The sequence below is a fragment of the Notothenia coriiceps genome, unplaced genomic scaffold, assembly GCF_000735185.1.
Source record: "Notothenia coriiceps isolate Sejong01 unplaced genomic scaffold, NC01 NC01_scaffold00000339, whole genome shotgun sequence".
Classification (NCBI taxonomy): domain Eukaryota; kingdom Metazoa; phylum Chordata; class Actinopteri; order Perciformes; family Nototheniidae; genus Notothenia; species Notothenia coriiceps.
In genome coordinates this window covers 24,622,190-24,642,727 of record NW_011333040.1, presented here as the reverse complement: position 1 = coordinate 24,642,727, position 20,538 = coordinate 24,622,190, and the positions used below count along the sequence as shown (strand labels likewise).

Sequence of the window (20,538 nt, the reverse complement as noted above, 5' to 3'; positions counted from 1 at the left end):
TTGTAAAGATTAAGTTGTTTTTATTGGTAAAAGAGTTATAACAGTTGTTGACTTTGTTTAGCACTATACCTTTGCGTGAAGCGGTAAACGCTCTATTAGGGTAGGGTGGGAGTGTCCAACCGTTATCAGTTTCTTTACGGTAATCTGTTAGTGACTAATAACGGTCCAACACGGAATCCGACGTGTTATTTTCCGGTGAGACTTTTGGCACGTAAAACGAAATAACCCCCCCAGGGACCCCCCAGGCTTTGAGATTCCCAATTGGGGGCGGGCGGAGTTGGGCATGGAGATTGTACAGGTGGGTACCCTTTCGTTACCAAGCCCTGACGGACCTGGAGCGCCATTGTGGGTGGGCGCACTAGAGGTCAAGGACGGGTTTATAGGGTCGTTTGGAGGAGGGCGTGTTCGGTAAACTTCTCGTCCTCAGATGCCTGGTTGTAGGGTGGTCCGGGGTGTGGTGGTGGAGAGTTGGAGAGACGCTTCTCTAGCTCAGCTGTACGTGGATTTGCCCGCAAATTGGGGAGTGCCCGGCGGAAGCCGGGGGGGGTCTGGGGGGTTTATTTCGTTTTGACGTGTAAGTCTTCTCAGAAAATAACACCCGGTCGGATTCCTGTGCGGACACGTATTAGTACGACAGGAGATTTTCGTAGAATTTACGGGTGGACACTTCACCTACCTAATAGAGCCGTTTCCTCTCACGGTGATTGAGTTTGTCTTAACAAGTCTAAACACTTGTTATAATCTTTGTCCATAATACAAATATCTTTTAAGAAATCTGAAACTCAAGTAGAGTTACTTTTTGAGCTCGTTGTTTGTTTTCAGAGCCGTAAAATGGGAACGAGGGTCACATATATGGCAAGTTGAGATCTCATGAAAAATGGGAGCAAAAACAAAAGTGTTGCATTTATATTTTTGTTCAGTGTAGTTAATAGTGGTGACTTCAAAGAGTACATCTCCTTTTGAGTTAGCAAGATATCTCTTTAGTTCATCATAGATAATTTTGGTTTTTGGTTTTGGTAAACGTGGACGAAAAACTTAACTGCTCATTATATTCTCCAAGCATTTTCTGATTGAGAGCTTCTGATTTGTATGCAACATGAGTTTAAATCAGGCTCTTACATTTTGAGTTTTCAGACCAGATGGTGAGGATGTTACCCATATGCCAAGACCTAGAGATAAACCCAATTTTGTTTTTGTTACAATTCTGAGTCAGCTTTTCAAACAGCATTTCCGCTGACATTTTACATAATGAGAGTCCAGAAGACAGCTCACTGTAAGGTGTTATTATCTCTGAGTATGCCCTCTATGAGAAGTGTGAATCAAGATCGTCAGAAGCGAACACCCTCACTAAAAGACGTCATGTTTAATTGAATTCTGTAGATGCACTTTACTCACAAGATAGTATTTATAAAACTGTCTGCAACTACATATACTGTGTGCTAAATAACTATAGGGTTAAAGCTGGGTAAATACAATCCTGTGGGAATCAATGGAGCATTTTCAGTATTTCACTGACAGTCTCCCAGGTTCCATTTGAAGCTAAAAAGGCAACATATGTTGTTGATTCAACGCGCACCACATGGTATTGTGTTACCTGTCAGATAAAGAAGGCGTAAAGTCTTGACGAGTTGCAATCTGACATAGCAATGCACATCATCTAAAATAACTTGTTGCGCTTTCATGGCAAAGGTGCTGTGTGCTTCAAATGGGAAACTCTTTGTCTACAACTATCATCCTAAAGTATTGAGGGCATCTCTACGTATTGTAGAGTAAATGTAAGGACTCTCCCTGAAAACTAAAACACAGAGCTTTAAGATTTTTCAGGTCATGCTGAGTATGCAAACATTAAAATAGATTATATTGCAAACTGAATTCAAGGCAGTGGCACTCATTTAAAGCGTTCACCCCATTATAGTGAGTCACCTCATCAACACTATCACCAATATAATACACAATTGAACGCTGAGCAACTCTAAGACACTCTCTTTTAAGAATTCTGTGAACCCTCTCTGTACAAAAGTCGTAATCGTTGTTATTTCTGACTGATGTTTAAGTGTAGTATAATGTAGTATGATAAAATATGTTGCTGTACCCTGTCATGCACCTGTCACCGCACAAACCTGGAAACCTAACTGTTAATCAAAGAGGGAAACTTGGGTAATACAAACCCCAACATTAGCTCAAGTAGAAGCTGTGGTGAGGTCAATTATATAAAAGTGTAGGATATATAAATGTCTATGAAAGAAACACATACCAGAAAACGAAAATATCTCTTACTGCAGGCCACTCTGCTGTCAGAAGCAAATAAAGCCAGGACAGCACTCCATGGTGGATTGGTATTTCATCACTAAACAAGGATTACAACACATACTTTTCTGTGACAATTTTAAAATCCACGAATTGTTGTTTTGTTGGCTGTTAAACAACCTGAAAGTCAATAATATGTAAGTCTTAGACACTAATTCTAGTTGCAGCACAACTAATGTGGCGTTCTTTGGGGAAAACTGACTTACGGAATTTTCTAGTCAAGTATAATCCTTTGAGACAAGTACCAGAGAATAAAGTCTGTGATGCAGAGCTTTACCAGATTTCACAGTAAGAAGTTGGAACGCAGAATGAAAGGTTACAAATGACTTTTGATCAAATTAAAGATATGAATACTACATTTACGTTTTGCTGTTTTATGACTTTAAATATGTGAATTAAATTGGCTAATGTTGGAGCTCTTATATTGTATTCTATGACCTTTGTAGTTATGCAGATGGTTGAACTTTGCAGAACACCAAATCATTTCACTGAGCTTCCGTTAAAGTAAACAGGTTGTGCTTCAAATTCCCACATACAATATGTTAAGTGAGGCTTTTTCATTGTAATTTACCGACTTAAACACACTCCTACAGCTCTTATTCACTGAGACGTGCTGAATACTATCCATTATTGTACTGTACCATAAGTATGTTTGCACATCGCGTACAAGTGCCTTTCTATTCAAGGTTAAGTCAACAAGTCCTTGAACAAATGTGAAAGTTTGAACAAAAATGATAATCTATATCAAATGCACATATCTTTCTTGTATGTGTGTTCATAACTCATACTGCATGTGTGTATTGCCAGTATATACATACAATAAGCAGACCAAATAGTGAGGCTTGCATTGATTTTCTTTCATGCCTTGGTTTATACAGATGTTTCAATGAATATCCATAACGAATAGTAATATCCTGGTTATTGCATTTGCTCTAAAATTGTCAGCTATTATAAATAGATGTTTAGTTTCTACTCTGATTCGTGCATATTCAACAGAAAAATGTAATGTACAAAAGTATGCCAGCTAACGTTAACAGCAGAATCGTGGCAATGTCAAATGGATTGCTGGATGTAAAAAGTGAACTTAAGGTTTTTATCAGCCAAATAAGGAACCCTCTTAAAATTCACCAGTTTATCAGCATTCTCTAAAATGTAAAGAAAAGGAATACAATATTACATTATAACATCCTTACAATATGAAATAGGACATATAGAATAACGTGTACAAAAAAACTCTATAATGATCCGCTCACTTGCCCCACAGACATCCATAAAATGCACAATATATAATAAAAAGGGACACTTATCATTTCTAAAAAGTGAAAGCAATTACATTAAAAAGTATACTAATATAGAAATAGGCCATTGGTACCTGTAAGCCTTTCTGCACAGCCTGCAGTTCCTCTTAAGCTGCACATGGCAGTTTATTGTGATGACAGCAATTAAATACCCAGCGATTTGTGTGCCAGCGGTAATATGACTTATTCTACTGTATGCCCTGCTTTCTAGAGCTGGATGGAAATGAGGTTTTAGTACTCCAGTGAGAGTACACCAGCTGAAAAGCGGCACACAGAAACCAGCCCATCCTCGAGGGACCAGCCATGAAACACAGGATAAACCATACAAGTGGTTAACGTGACACAGGAGGACCTCAGGGGGGCTAACATAATACACAATATTCTCACCAGCTTAAAGCACACAGCAAATACAGGCAGTGTCCTCGCTGCTAGATTTAATGCTCAAGAGGGGATATGTGTTTGTGACTACACAGTACATAACTGGACTTCCCTCCCTACGACACAGGGGACAACCGACAACGGCCCAATTTAGAAACAGTGTGCTTCATATGTCAGATTTGTGCCTCATCAGCATTCTTTCAATCTCTCCCTGTGGCTCTCCTTCTGCCACAGCTTAACTGGGTGTTTGCTTTTGTGTCGTTAAAACCAGTGGGTTTGGAATGAAGCTGTATAATGTACACTAAAAACACCAGTCAGAATTGAAATGTGCATTAAGGGTGTAGTAGTAAACTATTTGTCTTATTAGTGTAAAACTAAAAACCCACCTTTCATAGATTATGTTATTTTTAGCCAGTATCACTACATTTACAGTAGTTTTGTTAATGTAAACATATCACATGTATACTGTACGTTTCAGACAGCAAAATGTCATTGTATTGACAAAATAGTTTTTATGGAATACCAAATACCCAGCCAGTTGTTTACAAGTAGGTCAATGACAAGTAGTGTATTATTCCAAGGATTTTGCTAAACTTGACGACAGCAAACATTTGACTAATTAAATATTTAGTCAATTAAAAGTTTTCAAACCACCCACAGCAGTGGTTTTTCTAATTCAAAATCAAACATTCAAAATGGAATTACATTTGTTTTATGTATGTCAAGTATGTGTGTAATGAGAAGCCAACTGGTATGCATCCACTTTCCGAACCCCAGGACACCAGTAGGATTGTGGAAATGGAACTTACCTTAGGAGATTGGTAAAAATCTTTCATAACGGAAAATTGTTTCATTTATGGGTGCGTTTACAGTATGTGTGTGTGTATGTGTGTGTTATCCATGAACAAATCACTGCATCTTTGACGTTGGGCAGCAGAATACATTGCAATAGCTATGATTCTTGCAAAATAGGATAAAGCGAAGCCTAACACTGTACACCACATGGCAGGTTGAAGACTTACCTGTTCAGATGATGCTTCACAAGTATATGATAAGCGATAGCATTTCACAGAACACAACATATCCTACTTGGTGTAAAGAAATAAAGAAAACATCCAAAACATGTGCCAAACTAAAACTAATAACATGGCAACAAAGGCAAGCAAAATCAAGGTGAAAAACTTGAATGTCAGTGTTCTTTCCAAATTTGAGGTTTTATTTTTAATACATGTCTTTCTCCAATTGGTAAACCAAACACATTGATGTTCAAGCTTTCCACACTTCAGTAAGCTAATGATGGCTTGCTAAATGTGGCTTTCTATAGTAGCTAACTTGAAAGAATCAAAACTTTACCTTGAATGCTCAGTAGGGACCTGAGTAGCCAAGTTTCCCCTCTCTGCCCTGAGGAGGAGAGTCAAATGGCAAAGATCAGAGGTATACTTACCCTACAGGGAGAGGAGGTGAGGATCACAGCCGGGATGGGAGGCCCACAACACTATGATCAAGCCTCACACGCAAAAAAAATCCCAAACCAATTATTTGAAGCGTAGTTACCCCTGGGTGGTGGTGGTGATGTACTGGAACTAGGACAGCACTGATTGTGTTCATATGCCCATGTAAGCCTCATTTATAATGCCCATGCATCAAGCAGAAAAGAAACACGCAGCTTTCACATGTGAATGCAAAGCAGAAGCGGCACCTACCTTTGAGATCTTTGAGTAATAGTTGAGAAAGCAATTTGTTTTTGAATGCCAATGACTTTATATACTTCAATTAGCATGAGTATATACTGCCACAAACACTGCTGTCATAGTTTCATGAACACAGGGAATTAGAAGGGGAAGTACCTTTACTTTTACCTATGAGTTTTGGTGAAATGTTCCATGAAGAAAGCAGATTCCAGACAAAAAGGAGGTAGAACAAAAGGAGAGGGGATACCGATAAGTGTCCGGGTCAGGTTGGAAAAAAGGATAGAAGACGGGAGAAAGGCTTGATGGCTATATGTGCAAACAGAAGAGAGGAAATGGGTGACTAACAAAGGAAAGCAGAAAGAGAGGAGCAACACATCTCTGCTGCATGATAAGGATATGCAGAGGCCGCAGAAATGAATGAAGATAGAATGGACAGATCGTCTGTGCAGACTCTCGCAACATGCACGGCAGATGAGGACCGGCTTCAATATTCAGTAGGCTATTTTTCCACCACCATGCATCATATCCTCATAATCTTAATTCAAATGTTCCTTTGCTTGAACCACATCATCATATTACATCACAACTGTACAGTAGATGTGAATAATTAAAAAGGAAAAAAAATATGGAGAGAAATTATGACACGGCTACTAAGCTGAGTGGGGAAACCAAAAGAGCTGTGAAAAGAGGTCAGACAGAGAAAAAAAGTATCTGGGAGACGGAAAATCAACTAGGTAATTCAAAATAAGTGAAATGACAGCCCATATATGAAGCTTCAAGCCTGAGCATCGCACAAGCGTTATATGCACACACACACTTCTGAGCACAATGGGAGTAGGAGGGACAATGGAGGAATGATAGGAAAAAGGAACAGAGCTCATACCTTGGTCGCCCATCATCAGATGTGCCAGACCTTAAAGGAAAACAAGAGCAAAGTCAGCAGAGAACAAGGGATCATGGGAAGCTGTGAGACACCGACACGCAGGCATCTGACAACAGAGTAGATGTCTGCGTTGCTTGAGGAGTGTGGGGATAGGGAAGAGTGGGACGGAGAGGAAGAGGAGGATGCACAGACAGGGTTAGCGCGATGAGCATTTAGTCAACCTAAACAGGTTGCAATGCATCATCAGCCACTTACTAGTCATTCAGAATATTTTATTTGGGTTGACCTTTTGTTTTATTTTTCTTGGATAAGAAAGTACCACACAGTCCATGGAAAGTACACAGACTGTCATTCCACCTACCAACCAAAGAGTGATTCCTAGGCGCATGTATTGCAGAAGACTGTTTTACCTTGTGTCGTGTCGTGCAGTAAAATTAAAAAAAGATGATTGGACGCTGTGCTGATTTGAGTAGCAATGACTTCAAATTGCGTAAATTAACAGTTAAATTGTATAACATTCATTTGAATTTACCAACATGGCCCAGGCACAGCACCGTTAGCATGCTAGCTAGCTGTTTGTGCTGCTTTATGTTAGTCAACTGTGTTCCAATAGCAAGCTTTTCTTCCAGCTATACAGTGTACATGTTCATTACCCGGCTGTTTCAAATGTGGGCGATTTAAAAAAACAAAATCAACAATTCACTTTGTTTCCATGGAATCCAGGTAGCCTACAAGGACAGTTTTGCACCAATACAAAAGGTAGCATTGTGTGAGAAGTCTTTGTAAAAAGGGTTCATGTGACCTTTTGATTAACTATACACAAACTAACAAAACATTTCCTTATGTTGGATATCCTTAATAAATTAGTTGATTATTATTTATTTAAAGGTGTAGTGTGTAACAAACCAGCTAAATTTGAAGTTTATAACATTCAAAACATAAAAATCTGAATGCTAACCGACTAGCCCCCACCAGTCCTGTCTTGTAATAACAATTGTAAATGATTGTTACTTAAGGACTTTAATATTTGATTATATTTGATTATTTTAAGGTTTGGTTCACTTGAGAGTTTAAGTCTGATTTAAGTGAGATTTGACAAAAAAAAATAAATAAACACAAACTTTATCAATAAACACCAATAATTACCAGATGTATCAGACTTACCACTCCAGTTATATCAATATCATTACCAGGATAAAATCATTTAATTAAGTAGCCATGCCAATATGTAGGCTTCAAAAATTTAGCAAGAAAGGAAAGCATCGTTCAAAGTACCCACCTTCATTATTGGTGTCTTCTGGAAGCACTGACAGGCAAAGAGAAAGAGAGGAAGACATTCATTAAGCAGCATGCAGACTAGTACTGGCCATTGCATGTTGTAACCATGCAAGGCTTTAAACATCACATGCAAGTGACCTATTGTAACTCCTGCAGAAGAAATGCTGTTTTATGCCACATGGGCCTTCATTTTGTTGTCTCGTAGACTTAACTGGAATAAAGGACAGAGTTGTAACTGAATGAGCCCTCCTGAATATTTGATATAACCTTGAAGTACTAAAGTCTTTGTTGGCAGCAGAACAAATCTGGCATCTCTGTTAAAAGACTGAAGAACCAGTATTGATCATGAGGCGTTAGGAGATAAACATCTTCAGGCTGTAGGCCGGTTGATGTTGTTGCGTTAGGCTTATTTAAATTGTATTTATTCAACGTTTTTTTTTAAAACACAATGGACTCTAACTTTTGGAAATAACAACTATTTTATACAAAATACTCAATGGAAATTGTGTGTGATATTTTATTTTTTTTCTTCATGAAAAGCATCTCCTCACCACATGTGATGAAATGCATTGCAAGAGGAAGAAAGCTACATAAATAGAGTTGGCTGTGGTATAGCAATGCCTCGAAGGTTTGAGATTGGGCTGTGGGGTCTTGTGACTGGAGCTCTATTCAGGTGATTTCAGTCTCCGTAGTAAAAGCAATGACCAGTGAGCACAGCTTGGCGTGGCAATGCAAAAGGAGATTGCCTCCCATAGGAAATTGCCCTAACATCGATTCGGGCAATCAAGGTGTGAGGAGGTGAGAAAAATGCCATATAAAGTCTGTCACTCAAAAGACACAAGAGGCCGAGAGAAGAATTAGATGTTGGTGAAGGAATAGCAAACAGATGAGGTGAACATCATGCAGCCAGTGGGGGAAATAAATAAGTTGGAGAAAACATGCACAACCACTGAAATTAGAGTATGTAAGGACCCAAATGCCTATAGAAAGAACAACATATAGTCAGTCAACAGTTCTATTCACCATTAAGTGCTTGCATTTTGCCTGGAGACTGATTCCATATTTAATATTTAAATAATTAAAATCAGAATGGGATAAATACACAAAATGGTATGAATGAAATATTGATGATATAAGGTTATCATGAAATGAATCGTGAAGACAGTTGCATGCAATGTCTTATATATATGTACAACACAAAATGATCCTATAATCATCCAGTCACTGGAACCATGCGGCCATTTGGGCACCAAGCCCTCTTCCAACTACAAAATAAACTCCTACCTCTTCAAAATGGTTTCTCGGCCAGATTCAAGCGTTTTTTTGACCCAAAACTTACCATCACCACTGGATTCCCCTTCCAAATCAGACTTCATGCACAAAAAACAATCCAAATATTCATTTTGTGAACAAAATACAAGGCATGTAAACAGTGTCACTTAACATGGCAAGACCAGTTTCCTTACTTTACTAAAAAATATTGTTTCACATACATTTTGTGAAATATTGTTATACATTAAAATTGTGCCTCAGTTTTTAAATTTCTTGTAAAAAATGAAATTTACACATTTCCTGATTTCTTCACTTGATGGTGGATTTTATTGTAAAAGACAAAAGTGCACTTTGTTCACAAAAAGTTAGCTTGAAGATGAAAAGCACATCGCTGAAAAGGCATTCTGACAAAGCAAGCATGAAGCTGGCAGCTGAAAAGTGACCACAGGTGAAAGAATCAACACCGTTTGCTGTTATCAAAACCCCAAAGACTGACACTGATATTTGCCACAATGACAAATAATTCACTGCATTTCAATTGTAATGGTGGCCTGTTTAAGAGCATTGTTTTATTAGTTGATTTTAGATTGTGAGATTATTTAGCAAGTGTTATAGGGATTCCTTTCTTCAAATGATGGGTGATCCAAACCAATATCTATATAATAATTGAATATATTTAATAATAATAATATACCAGATTTAGAGTCTGATTCATACTAATTACAGTAGCTACATCTTGAGAGGAATGCAGTACATATCCTTTTATTAAAACTCTTATGGCATTTTCTTTACACTAAAATAGACCCTCCCACAAAAAATCTGATAATATACACAAGTACAACTGAATAAGGGTGCTCAGGAAATGTGATTTATTGACAGATTATGTCCAGTAGTATAAGTCATTTATTCAAATCAATCTTCAGTGGCCCCACTAAAGGAGATTTTCATTTGCTAGTCTTCTGAAGAAAATAAGCTTTCCTCTAACAGCTGTATCACCTGACAGGGACCATTAAAACAAGCCCCATATCGCACACACACACACACACACGCACACGCACACACACACACACACACACACACACACACACACACACACACACACACACACACACACACACTCTCTTTCTTTCACAAATGTACCCAGCTGGTTGCATCCTAATCCAGAGACGTAAATCCATTTAATCCCCTTGACAAAGTGATCCCAGCGCTATTGTGCTGGTAACACTACACCAAAATGCACTCAACTGTCTATCAGACAATCTGCATCTCTGATGGTCCTGTTCTGTTGATCATGGTGCTTAGCTCATGGAAAGTAATTACATTACAGTTCAAGTTGGTACCGAACTGAACGTAACATCTGGCATGCTACAGCAGAAGAAAAAAAAACAAGGCGCGTTTATACGTCTAAAATTGATTTTATTTTCTATTTGCCTCCTGCAGACAAGATCCTGACATCTCGGCGCAACCTTGACGCTTTGACTGTGAGCTCAACACTGTGGCAACTGATTAACGTCAATGTGACATCCCATAGGAAGCGTAACTACCATTGGTTGAGCCACTATTATATGTTGCGTAGCCTACCATCTGCCAGCTTGATAAAACATAATTAAGACATCCGTGTTTGTCTTGAAACACGCCCGAATGCAGTTGGCTGAAGAGACATGCCAAGAGCAGGGGGGGGGGGGTTCTGGGTCACGCTATATCACATAAAGGAACATGTGTCACATTCACTACACCAAACACACAGCAGGAGAAATAATTCATTTTTCTCTGCCATTTCACAATTGTAGTATATCATGTGTGCCTGAGTTAACCCTTTTCATGCTCTCTAAATGTCATCAGCATTGCATTGCTTGAGGTATGTTGATATTTTGTTGTCAATAGTTGCTGTATTTAGCTGGTTTTACAGTTTAAAACCAGTTGAGCCCCGAGCGTGTTTTTCAGGCCTCAGGATAATGACCCAGGTATACCCATAGATTGATGCAAAATAAGTGACATTTTACCTTTTTAGAGAGATTTAGAAAACAAAAAACACTTCTGGGGTCATTTGGGTGCATTTTCCATATCTCTGGCCCTCCGTCGGTCGATTTTGATGATTGACACCTCTTTTTAACCGTTAGAGCCAATAGAATCGAGGGGAAGATCCTAAAATCTAAACATTATGAATGAGTGATGCGCAGCCAGAAATGCCCCGGAACCAGAAGCTGTCACTCTAGTAGCTATCGTAGCAGCTAATATGAAATCTCTGTTATTGACATAAAAATGGAATGATGGATTATCAATAATCATTTCAAAGTGGCACAGACACATTGGATTAACCTATGGATTAACCTTCAGCAGCGTTTTTATCGTTTTAATGCCATTGAACACAACTTTTGATCAGAAAACAACAAAGTTAAGACGTGTGTAGCCGTTTTGGCTCCGTAAAGCAAATGTTCTTGTTGTTTGTTGTTGTTTCGCCGAGTTCTGATCGCTCAGTGATGATACTTATATGTTTGGAATCTGTGGAATCTCAGTTTGCTAATCGATATGTTGTTAGTGCAAATACGATAAGTAATAAGGGTATTTTAAGTGAGTTCTGTGCTAAGGGTGTTAGCATTTTTTCGCTCAGGGGTAATTCAGAGTCTTTGTTATTACCCTTATGTTTCGTTTTGCAAAAAATGGTTAATATTGTCTGATAGCTGAGTTTCTTCCCGTTAAGTGCATATGACACATTCATCATTTATTAAATGTTAAGAAGCCCTCAGACGCTGTTTCTTGCAAGATGTTGCGTTTTGCCGTGGGGTTTAACTGATCCTAGAGGTATTTCACTTAATCTCTTAACAAGCACTATCTTAAAAGAAACACATGAAATGTAAATGGTTCCTCCCCATGGAAAAGTGTATATTCATGAAGGTAATCTCCTTTGAAAGAGAACTCTTAGGAGTTTACTTTCAAAATGTCTAAATGAATGTTAGTTATACTTCCAAATTGACAGTTTCACAAATGTGTTAAAAAGGTAGAAAACGCCTCTCCCCTATTTTCCTGCCTAGTTTTGTATAATCTCTTTAGTAAATAACATTTGTTTTCTTCTTTGATTTTCAGATCCTTAAATGGTGTGCACATTGATAAATGTAGGTGCTGGCAAATGATCTTTATTATGTCATGGTCGAGTAAGGAATCAACTAATTGCCATCAGAGACAAGGGAACAACCTTCCACCTGGCTTGTCAGGCCGCTTGTCAACATTAACCAGACATGGGGAATATATTTACATAAATGATTTACTTGAAAACGTTGTGCAACTACATGCATTTCAATACATTTCTTAAAGTTAAAAATCATATTTCTGCAGCCTGTTCTATAAGTGTCTAATTGTGTGTGCAATGTAGCAGCTGTTAAATAAATAGCTGCATGTTTTATTATAGACGCTGCATAAAAACTAAAACCTCAAAACTGAACGGACCACTTTTTTGGTATTTTTCTGGGAATATCAATGTATTGTCTCACAGGAATATTCTTATTTGGCAGACTGGTTAGTCAGGAGTTGAGGAAGTCATGAATATTTTGTGTATTATGACATACATATGAACAGTGTAATTCAAGGAAAAATAATATAGTAATATGTTAAATTATGTTCAATATTATGGATTATAAAGCAGCTGACACTTCCTAATGAAAGCAGTTAAATTCCATCTTAAATAGCCTCAAACTCAAGCAGTTTATCATCCCAGCATTGCTTTGAAAAAGTAGGTCAGCTATGACAATGTTTTACTGTGGAAAAAGTGAAACTGACTTGAAAAGCATTATACTAGGATATTTAAAAGAGCTGCAGATAAATGTATGAGGATGAGAATGTTGAAGTGACACTAAGCAATGAGATGTCAAGGTTCACACAGCAGGTTCCCCGACTCCAGTTTCCTTAAATGATAGAAAACCACTTATTACTCATCAGAACCTTTAATGTATTAATTTGCAAATGACAAAAAGATTATCCACAATCTTCTATTTCATTAATGGACAGCATTTCATCAGTTATGTTCCCAACACCCCTCTTCTTCACAGACCTGAAATCATAAGATTCCAATAATGCAACTCAAACTTTAGAAACCTTCCATCAGAGCCACAGTTACATTACTGTTTTCGCACTGATAAATAAGGGTTTCCTTCCCATGAATTGACATATTCAATGTTTTGCTCAATGATCCCACATCTTGTTTAGCTTTATACAAGAAAAAACAAAAAACAACTATTGCCAAGGCGCAGCAACCCTGCTGCTTCTATGTGCCCACACCTGCTGATTTCGGCATGGAATCATTCTTATTGTTAATTCACAATATATATAGCGCTCTGATAGTGCTAGATTTTTATGGCATTTTTAAGTGCTCTAGTTAAAAAATGTTTTCATTGATTTTGATATAAAGTTTTATGCGCCCTTTGATTAGACATAATGCTCTCATAGTCTATCTAGCAAATGTTGAGATTGATTGAAGAAGGGGAGTTGTATTCAAATTCACCAAAATAGGCTATATATAATGTGTTTTGAGCAAAATAATTGGTTATTAAAACATGTTATTTTATGTTAAATCAGAAGCTCAGCCCCGCCATAAATCCAGAATGGAATAATCCTTTATTTCATAATCACATTTCCCCAACACAGCAGTGCTTTTACTCTGAGTTGGCAGTCAAATTAGGCTCCTTAGATAAAATTGTGACAGTCAACTATTCCGGGGCCAACTGTTAAAATTAACTACATACAATTGGTGGAATTCCCTCATAATATTTTGTGCAAACAAAAAATGACTTCTCTAAATGTTCCACCCTTACAAAAACACACAACTCTATAAAACCTCAGATAAAATAAGTGCTCTTCTTCTCTTTTCCTTCTACTGCAGTGTTATCAGCATACATGCAATAACAAAGAAGAACAGAACGCACTGAATCCATTGCCAGCCCATTAGAGAGTTCTACATTTGAAAAATAGTAGCAGGAGGACTGTTTAAAAATCCTTTGTCGAAGAGGCACTTTAAGGGAAAATGTAAAAGCCTTGCAGCAAAGGTCACAGCTACCAGAGGATCGATTTGTTGTTAAATTACAAATTCGACCAAATCAAGAGTAATGTTTATAAGTGTGGGCTCATCTCTTAGTACCACAGTCTAAACCTAATGCATCTATCTTACAGAGGAGCTTTAGTGGCATTACAGAGCTCACCATCTTCCTCATTATCCTTCTCAAGCAACAGTAAGAGGGCAGAGAGAGGAAAGTGACCAGCCACTCTCACACTCTGGATATGGATAGCTTCAACAGCTGATGCTATACTGCACAATTTCTACTCTCACCAGCAGTCAACGATGACACACCTATGCTTTCAGAACAATTCCCTTTTCATAGCCTTTTTGTGAGGTCATCACACAGACACTGAATTTCCTCAAAATGAGAAAGTGTCCAATATCTCTGTCAGAGTTCCACATTTTATCAGAATGACAGGTTTTCATTTTGGCTACATGCGTCTGTTTTGGTTATAAGTGTGGTTTAAATATTGTACGCCTTCAAGTGAAGATCATCTATGTATTGCTAGTAGCTTTGAACTGTTCAATCTAACCTATCAATGAACCAAATGTATTTTCTATGTGTCTTCAGTTAAAAAAAACGATGAATAGATCTACAAATCTACAGAACACTTCACTACAAAATAAGGCTGATAGATCCATAATATGCTTCCAAATATGAGAGATCATACTTTGGATGTCATCTTATTTTAGCATGCTGAAAGCAGGGGAAAGAGCTAGCCTTGCTCTGTCCGATATCTAATCAAATTATCGTGGTAGTCCGATTTCGTAACCTTTCTACAGTGCTAGGCTAGCAGCTTCCTGATCATGGTATGGAACACCATTCATTTGTCTAATTAAATTAACTCAAACAGGGTTAGTGTTGGAGTAAATAATCTTGTTATGCAGCCAGATGGTGTGGACAATAAAGTCCAATCCAGATATTTTCAAAGGGAAAGCCCAAACAGAGAGGATTGTGGGAGCAGATGTGCTGAAGACCTCTCCATTCTTTTACATCTTGTGGGTCGGAGAGATTCAACAGGATAATCAGAGCAGCTTATACAGTATAATAACCTTAATCCTGGATTGACAACATCTAGGATATTATTGCAGATGTGTACTAAATCTTTTTGGAGAAGCAGCAGCTCTGCAGGCGAACCAAGACGTCTACTAGGGATCAATGTAAACCGCAAGTTTGTTAGTAAAGGCTAATTTGTAATGTATTGTAATAGAAATGACAGACTGGTGTTGAAGCATGTGTGCTAATGTATTGCCAAGCACCTTTTCTACCTAAATATGCTCAGCAGTTGGGAACTGCAGTTTTGGCTCTCATCACTGTTGACGTGTGACAAATCCCTATCTGAAGTGCAGCTCTTCAGCTAAAGTAAGAAAAGAAGACTATTAATAAAGCTCCGTAAGTATTAATACAGCTAAGCTCTTAGTACTGTAAACTGTGAGCTACAACCCTTTCAACATCAATTACAAAAGAGAGAAAAATTGTAGAAATAAAAAGCTTCCTGGTGAAAACGCAACCAATGACTACTAAATCTTATCAATTACTCTATATATAAAGAGGTAAAGATGTATATACGGTATATTACAAAAGGGAACACTACTCATGGAAAGAAAATGACACATAACTTCCACTACGCTGTAGTTATTTCAGTTTCACTTTTGCTGTAACAGGCACAAATGGCTTCAAAGTCACATCAAATATTCCTAGAAAGTTCATCCTCATTAGTATGACAGCTATCAAATTATGGCAGTGCACTTTCGACTTGTTTTTTAGTTTTTAAGACGACTCTCATGAAGGATGACACCAAACCAGCAGCATCAAAGGCAACTTATGTTCAAAGTGAAAATATCATCTACAGCCTGAAATGTAAAGAGGCAAAACCTTGCCTCAATGCGGCTTTTTTTTCATATCTGTGTAAGGGAGATCAAACCGTTCATATTGCATTGAAATCATGCAGCAATTATGTAAAGTGAGGTATGTTTCCACACCATACATAGGTATGAATAGAGATGTCTTTTTATGATAAACAAAAAAAGCAGAATCATTTGTTTAAAGGTAAATATTCTGTTAGATGTCATGCATACTGTACATGACATAACTTCACGGCAGATAACAGGATGAATTATGCATCTCACGATACACACTAAACTCCATATGCCGGCTAACATGCCTCTATAAGAAACACACTGTGTAGCCCAGTTTGATAAGAGGCTAGTGTGAGTGTGTGTTTATTTATGCTGTCGGACGAATCCCTTTTAAAGGAGGAGTTATGTGTCAAAGAATTTCACAAACACCCTTTGACAGTCGGGAGCACTTGTATTTAAACAAGGCAGAAATCCTATGGGAAAATCCCTCTAATCTTTTGATCCCAATATCTGTCTTTGGACTCAGAGACAGCAGTATACTATTAATCTGCTTTTGTCTGAGTGAAGCTGCAGGATGCTTCTAGACAGAGTGACACTTTCAGAGATAGTGAGAATACACAGTTTGTGCAACATACGATGACAGACATGCCTGAAAGGGGGCACTTATTTGTATTAAGAGTTTTTCTTCCTTTACACTGTGTCTCAAAGCAGTTTAATGTATGGTGTATGTGGACATGATGAGAGCTATTGAATACTTAAATAGGATGTCAACAATTGCAATCACCTGGACATGGCCATATAAATTATCTAAAATGGATGGTTTTGCTTCTGACAGTCTGTTTGATTCATTAAATGTACTGTTGTCATTTATATTACCTTGTCTCTTTGTGTATTTCGCTACACACCTAATATCCCTAATATTTAGCAGCACATTGACGGAATATAAAGAGTATGCACAAGATATATTTCCCAACAATGTACATTTTTAGACGCATTTTACAGTCTTTGACCACTTTATTTTAAAACTTTGGTTTTCCTGCACCAAATATAACACTCCCCATTTCTTTACTCTATTGTTTCCTTTAGTGTATAGGTTGAAGTGTCCTTAGGGATATAACTTGGCACAGAATGTCTAGTACTGACTTAAGGCATTCAGCCAGAGCCTCAACCAAACATAAATCTCCCTTTGAATCAATGTGCCACTTCATTCAGAAATGAATACACATTGTGCTGTACAGTCCAACATCTTCCTAGCTAAAGATGTCCTGCACTAGTCAGGATAGCCAAATTATTGACCATAATGAAAGAGATCCTCTCTTTCATATTGAATAACACTAAAGGTTTATAGGTCTATCAGTATCACTGTATTCAAAATGTTAAGAGGCCCCAGCCATTTCCTTTATTTTGTAGGAACAATGCCTCAAATAACACGTGTAAAGCGAACATATTACCCAAATCTGCAGCTCTCCTCAGTCCTATAGACCCTTTCAGCATCATTCAGCTTATTATTTTTTTAAGTACCAGACATTTTGGTTTACTGTCATGGCTATTTTCAACTTCATTGACACAGTGCATTAAACTGTTTTTGACTGAACTCTAATAAACCCACCGCACACTACCCAAATGTCCCTTGAGTTGGTGGAGACCAAAATGGAGCTAACATAGCAGTAAATGACTCCAAAAGAACACAAATGTTGGACATTTCCCACCTACTTAGTGAGTGTAATGGCATGTAGGTAGCGAGTCATTGGTGTGACAGATGATGTAAAAATGCCATTAATATTCCAGGGAGTCACCGATTTGTTGGGATGTTGCTCAGTGACTAAAGGAGTTTACATAACCAAAATAGCTGCTTATTGTGATTCGAATGTGATATTAGGTGGGAATTCATTTCAATTACTTTCATCAGTTTAACTCCATCACCGTACATCAGCAGAGCTAGTGGCTTAAGACATCTGACTAAGTCCTTTTGACGTTAGTTGGGGACTTTCAACTACCGTAATCAGTATCTTTAAAAATACCTTGAAGCTATACTCTCAGCTAAAATCACAAAATGAAAGTGCCCTGCAATCACAGCTACTTTCTGTGTCCAGTCAATGGGAGTTGTCCTTTCAATTGCATAATGCACAAAATAAAAAATAAAATACTCCACGCTCTCAGTTTAGATCTGCCCTACTTCTTTACCATGGACTACATTTTATGCTTAGCTAATGTACGATGAAATAAACATCATTCCATTTTGTGAGGATAAAATATGGAGCTCTCCAATGTATCTATGTTATTTATCAAATGAGAAAAAAGGAAAGACAGATTCTGGGAACTTACTGGCCATGGAACAATGCATTTAAATAATTGTTTCAACCGATCAAAGGGATTTATATGTGCGTGTGTGGGTTTGTGTGAGGCCATGAAATGTGCAAGCTTGTGGTTGGACAGCGGAGGCTTGACAGGTCTGGTGGCAAATCCTGTAATCCTTTCATCTGATCAAAGTAAGACAACAGCTTTTAAATGATTTAATGGAAAGGTAAATTTCAACCTCCAATGTACTTTGGAGGTGAATCAAAGCACTGTGTACACGAGAGGACATATCTATATGACTCTAAATGTGATTCCCACTGTGGATAAGAACATTTATTGAGGCTAGAACACTAGCTTTAATCAATTTTTTTAATTTGTGGTCTGATAAAATTAGCAGTAGTTGTTTGTGCTTGCCTTCCCCATGCAGCTCAGGATGGTGCGAAAGCAAGCAGTAATACCACATTGCCTTAAGGTCGGAAACAAATCTGTTTACTTGCTAGAATACTGAATTAGATGGAAAAGGTAGAATTGGCTGGATGCTTTAAACCAAAGTGACTTAAGGTACCATGAGTTCATACCGTTTCAGCATGAATGGCTCAGCTGGGAATTGAATCTATGTCTCGCAATGCAGAAATGAGCCATAAAGAGCAGTCTCTCTTCATTGCAGGTAGTATTACCAATCTTATTATGGCCTGGTGTCAAATATAGTAAAACAAAAATAATGGCTCAACATAAATGTAAAATATAGTATTTGTAAAGAGTTTAGCATGAACATCAGTCTTAATAGTGTTTTAGCCCAAAAAATAATGTGTCATAAGAAATGTCATTGATGCTTAAAGCAGCTCTTTGTTGCTATTTGGAAAGATTTTAAAGCAATGGAAAAACTGTGATGATTTTCATTTTACAGGCACACAAGCAGAGAAATGTGATACGCTAAGATCAAATGTTCATATTTTAGATGAACAAACCGTTTTAAAACAGCATGAATAAATAATGATCAATATTTTAACAGAGAATCAAATTACTTCATGCATGCGAGTGGGGCTGCTTGTTGTGACAAACCCACAAATAATGATCAGCAAACTTTGCCTTTTACCACCATTTGGCCATTGTTTTGGTTTAATGACGCGCAGCTTTAACATTTTAGTACTTTCTAACCACTTTCATCAACAGCAGGAGACACATGTTCTCTGCACCCTGATAAATCCTTAAACGATACCCACCAAGCATCAAACAGCCAAAAAAGCAGCTATCTGATGGAGAGAATAAATCTTTTAGCTGCTATTCAGTCAGATTTCCCCTCAGGAGATGGTGGAGACCAAGACAGAGCAACAAAAAGAATACATATTGTAATGAAATTCATTGGGGAACACAATTCTAAATGAATGTGAATGCTTCTATTGGGTGTGTTATTAGAGCAACTGTTTGCTAACACACTGGCTGCACCAAAGTGACCAGCACCACAAGACTTGTCACAACGATGAGCTATGAAAAACAATATTAGAAGATGACGTAATGCGCTGCCTCTCATGAAAAACCTCTAAACTGTGGGTCTAATTCCATCGTGCAGTGCAGGGGTGTGACTGAGAGGGTTTTCAGTCCTGCTTTCTGCTTTTGGTCCGTCTGGGGTGATGGCAGCAGACGTGTCCGCTGACATATTGCCTGTTAGTCTTTGAGTATTCTGTTGTGTAATCTTGTGGATCTAATTACTTCAGTTTTGTAACCTGTAGTTTATCTTCCTTGCTTCGGCGTGGTAATTGAGGCAGGGTATATTTAATGAGCTAGCAGATGTACAACTACCGTTAAATACTTTTTGACTGAGTTAAAGATTCTGCTCTTTTTTCCCTCACACCTTTTTTACGATCTTGCTAAATGAATTCATTCAGTGAATTTACAAATACCGGGAAGGTGACTCCTTTATCACAGTCACTGCGGCACCTACAACTAGTAAGACTGTGTATAATTCAGGATTTCACATTACATTTTTTTGTATCTTTACAGTTGTTGTTAATGAATATTTATGTTTCTTTGAGATTTATTTATCAGAGCTGTTTCAGAGTCCATACTATCAAACGTTTAAGACTTCATTAGATAATCTCTTCTAAAAGTGTGCATATAGGCATGCTACATGGAAAGTGATTAGAATATATCTTTGAGGGTTTTTATCTTTAGAACTACAGTAAATCTGTTCCCTATTCTAATGGTATATTCATTACATTGACCTCT

The 20,538-nt window shown here is 37.8% G+C and overlaps 1 protein-coding gene across 1 annotated transcript in view; it reads right to left on the bottom strand.

Annotated features, from left to right (window-relative positions):
* LOC104952680 (neurexin-1-like) overlaps positions 1-20,538 on the bottom strand; it is a 379,092-nt gene that overhangs the window by 353,630 nt on the left and 4,924 nt on the right. The window contains exons 3-5 of the mRNA XM_010779550.1: positions 7,837-7,863; positions 6,558-6,587; positions 5,831-5,842 (exon numbers count right to left, since the gene is read on the bottom strand). Of these exons, the coding sequence (XP_010777852.1) occupies positions 5,831-5,842; positions 6,558-6,587; positions 7,837-7,863 (69 nt within the window). The remainder of the gene's footprint in view (positions 1-5,830; positions 5,843-6,557; positions 6,588-7,836; positions 7,864-20,538) is intronic.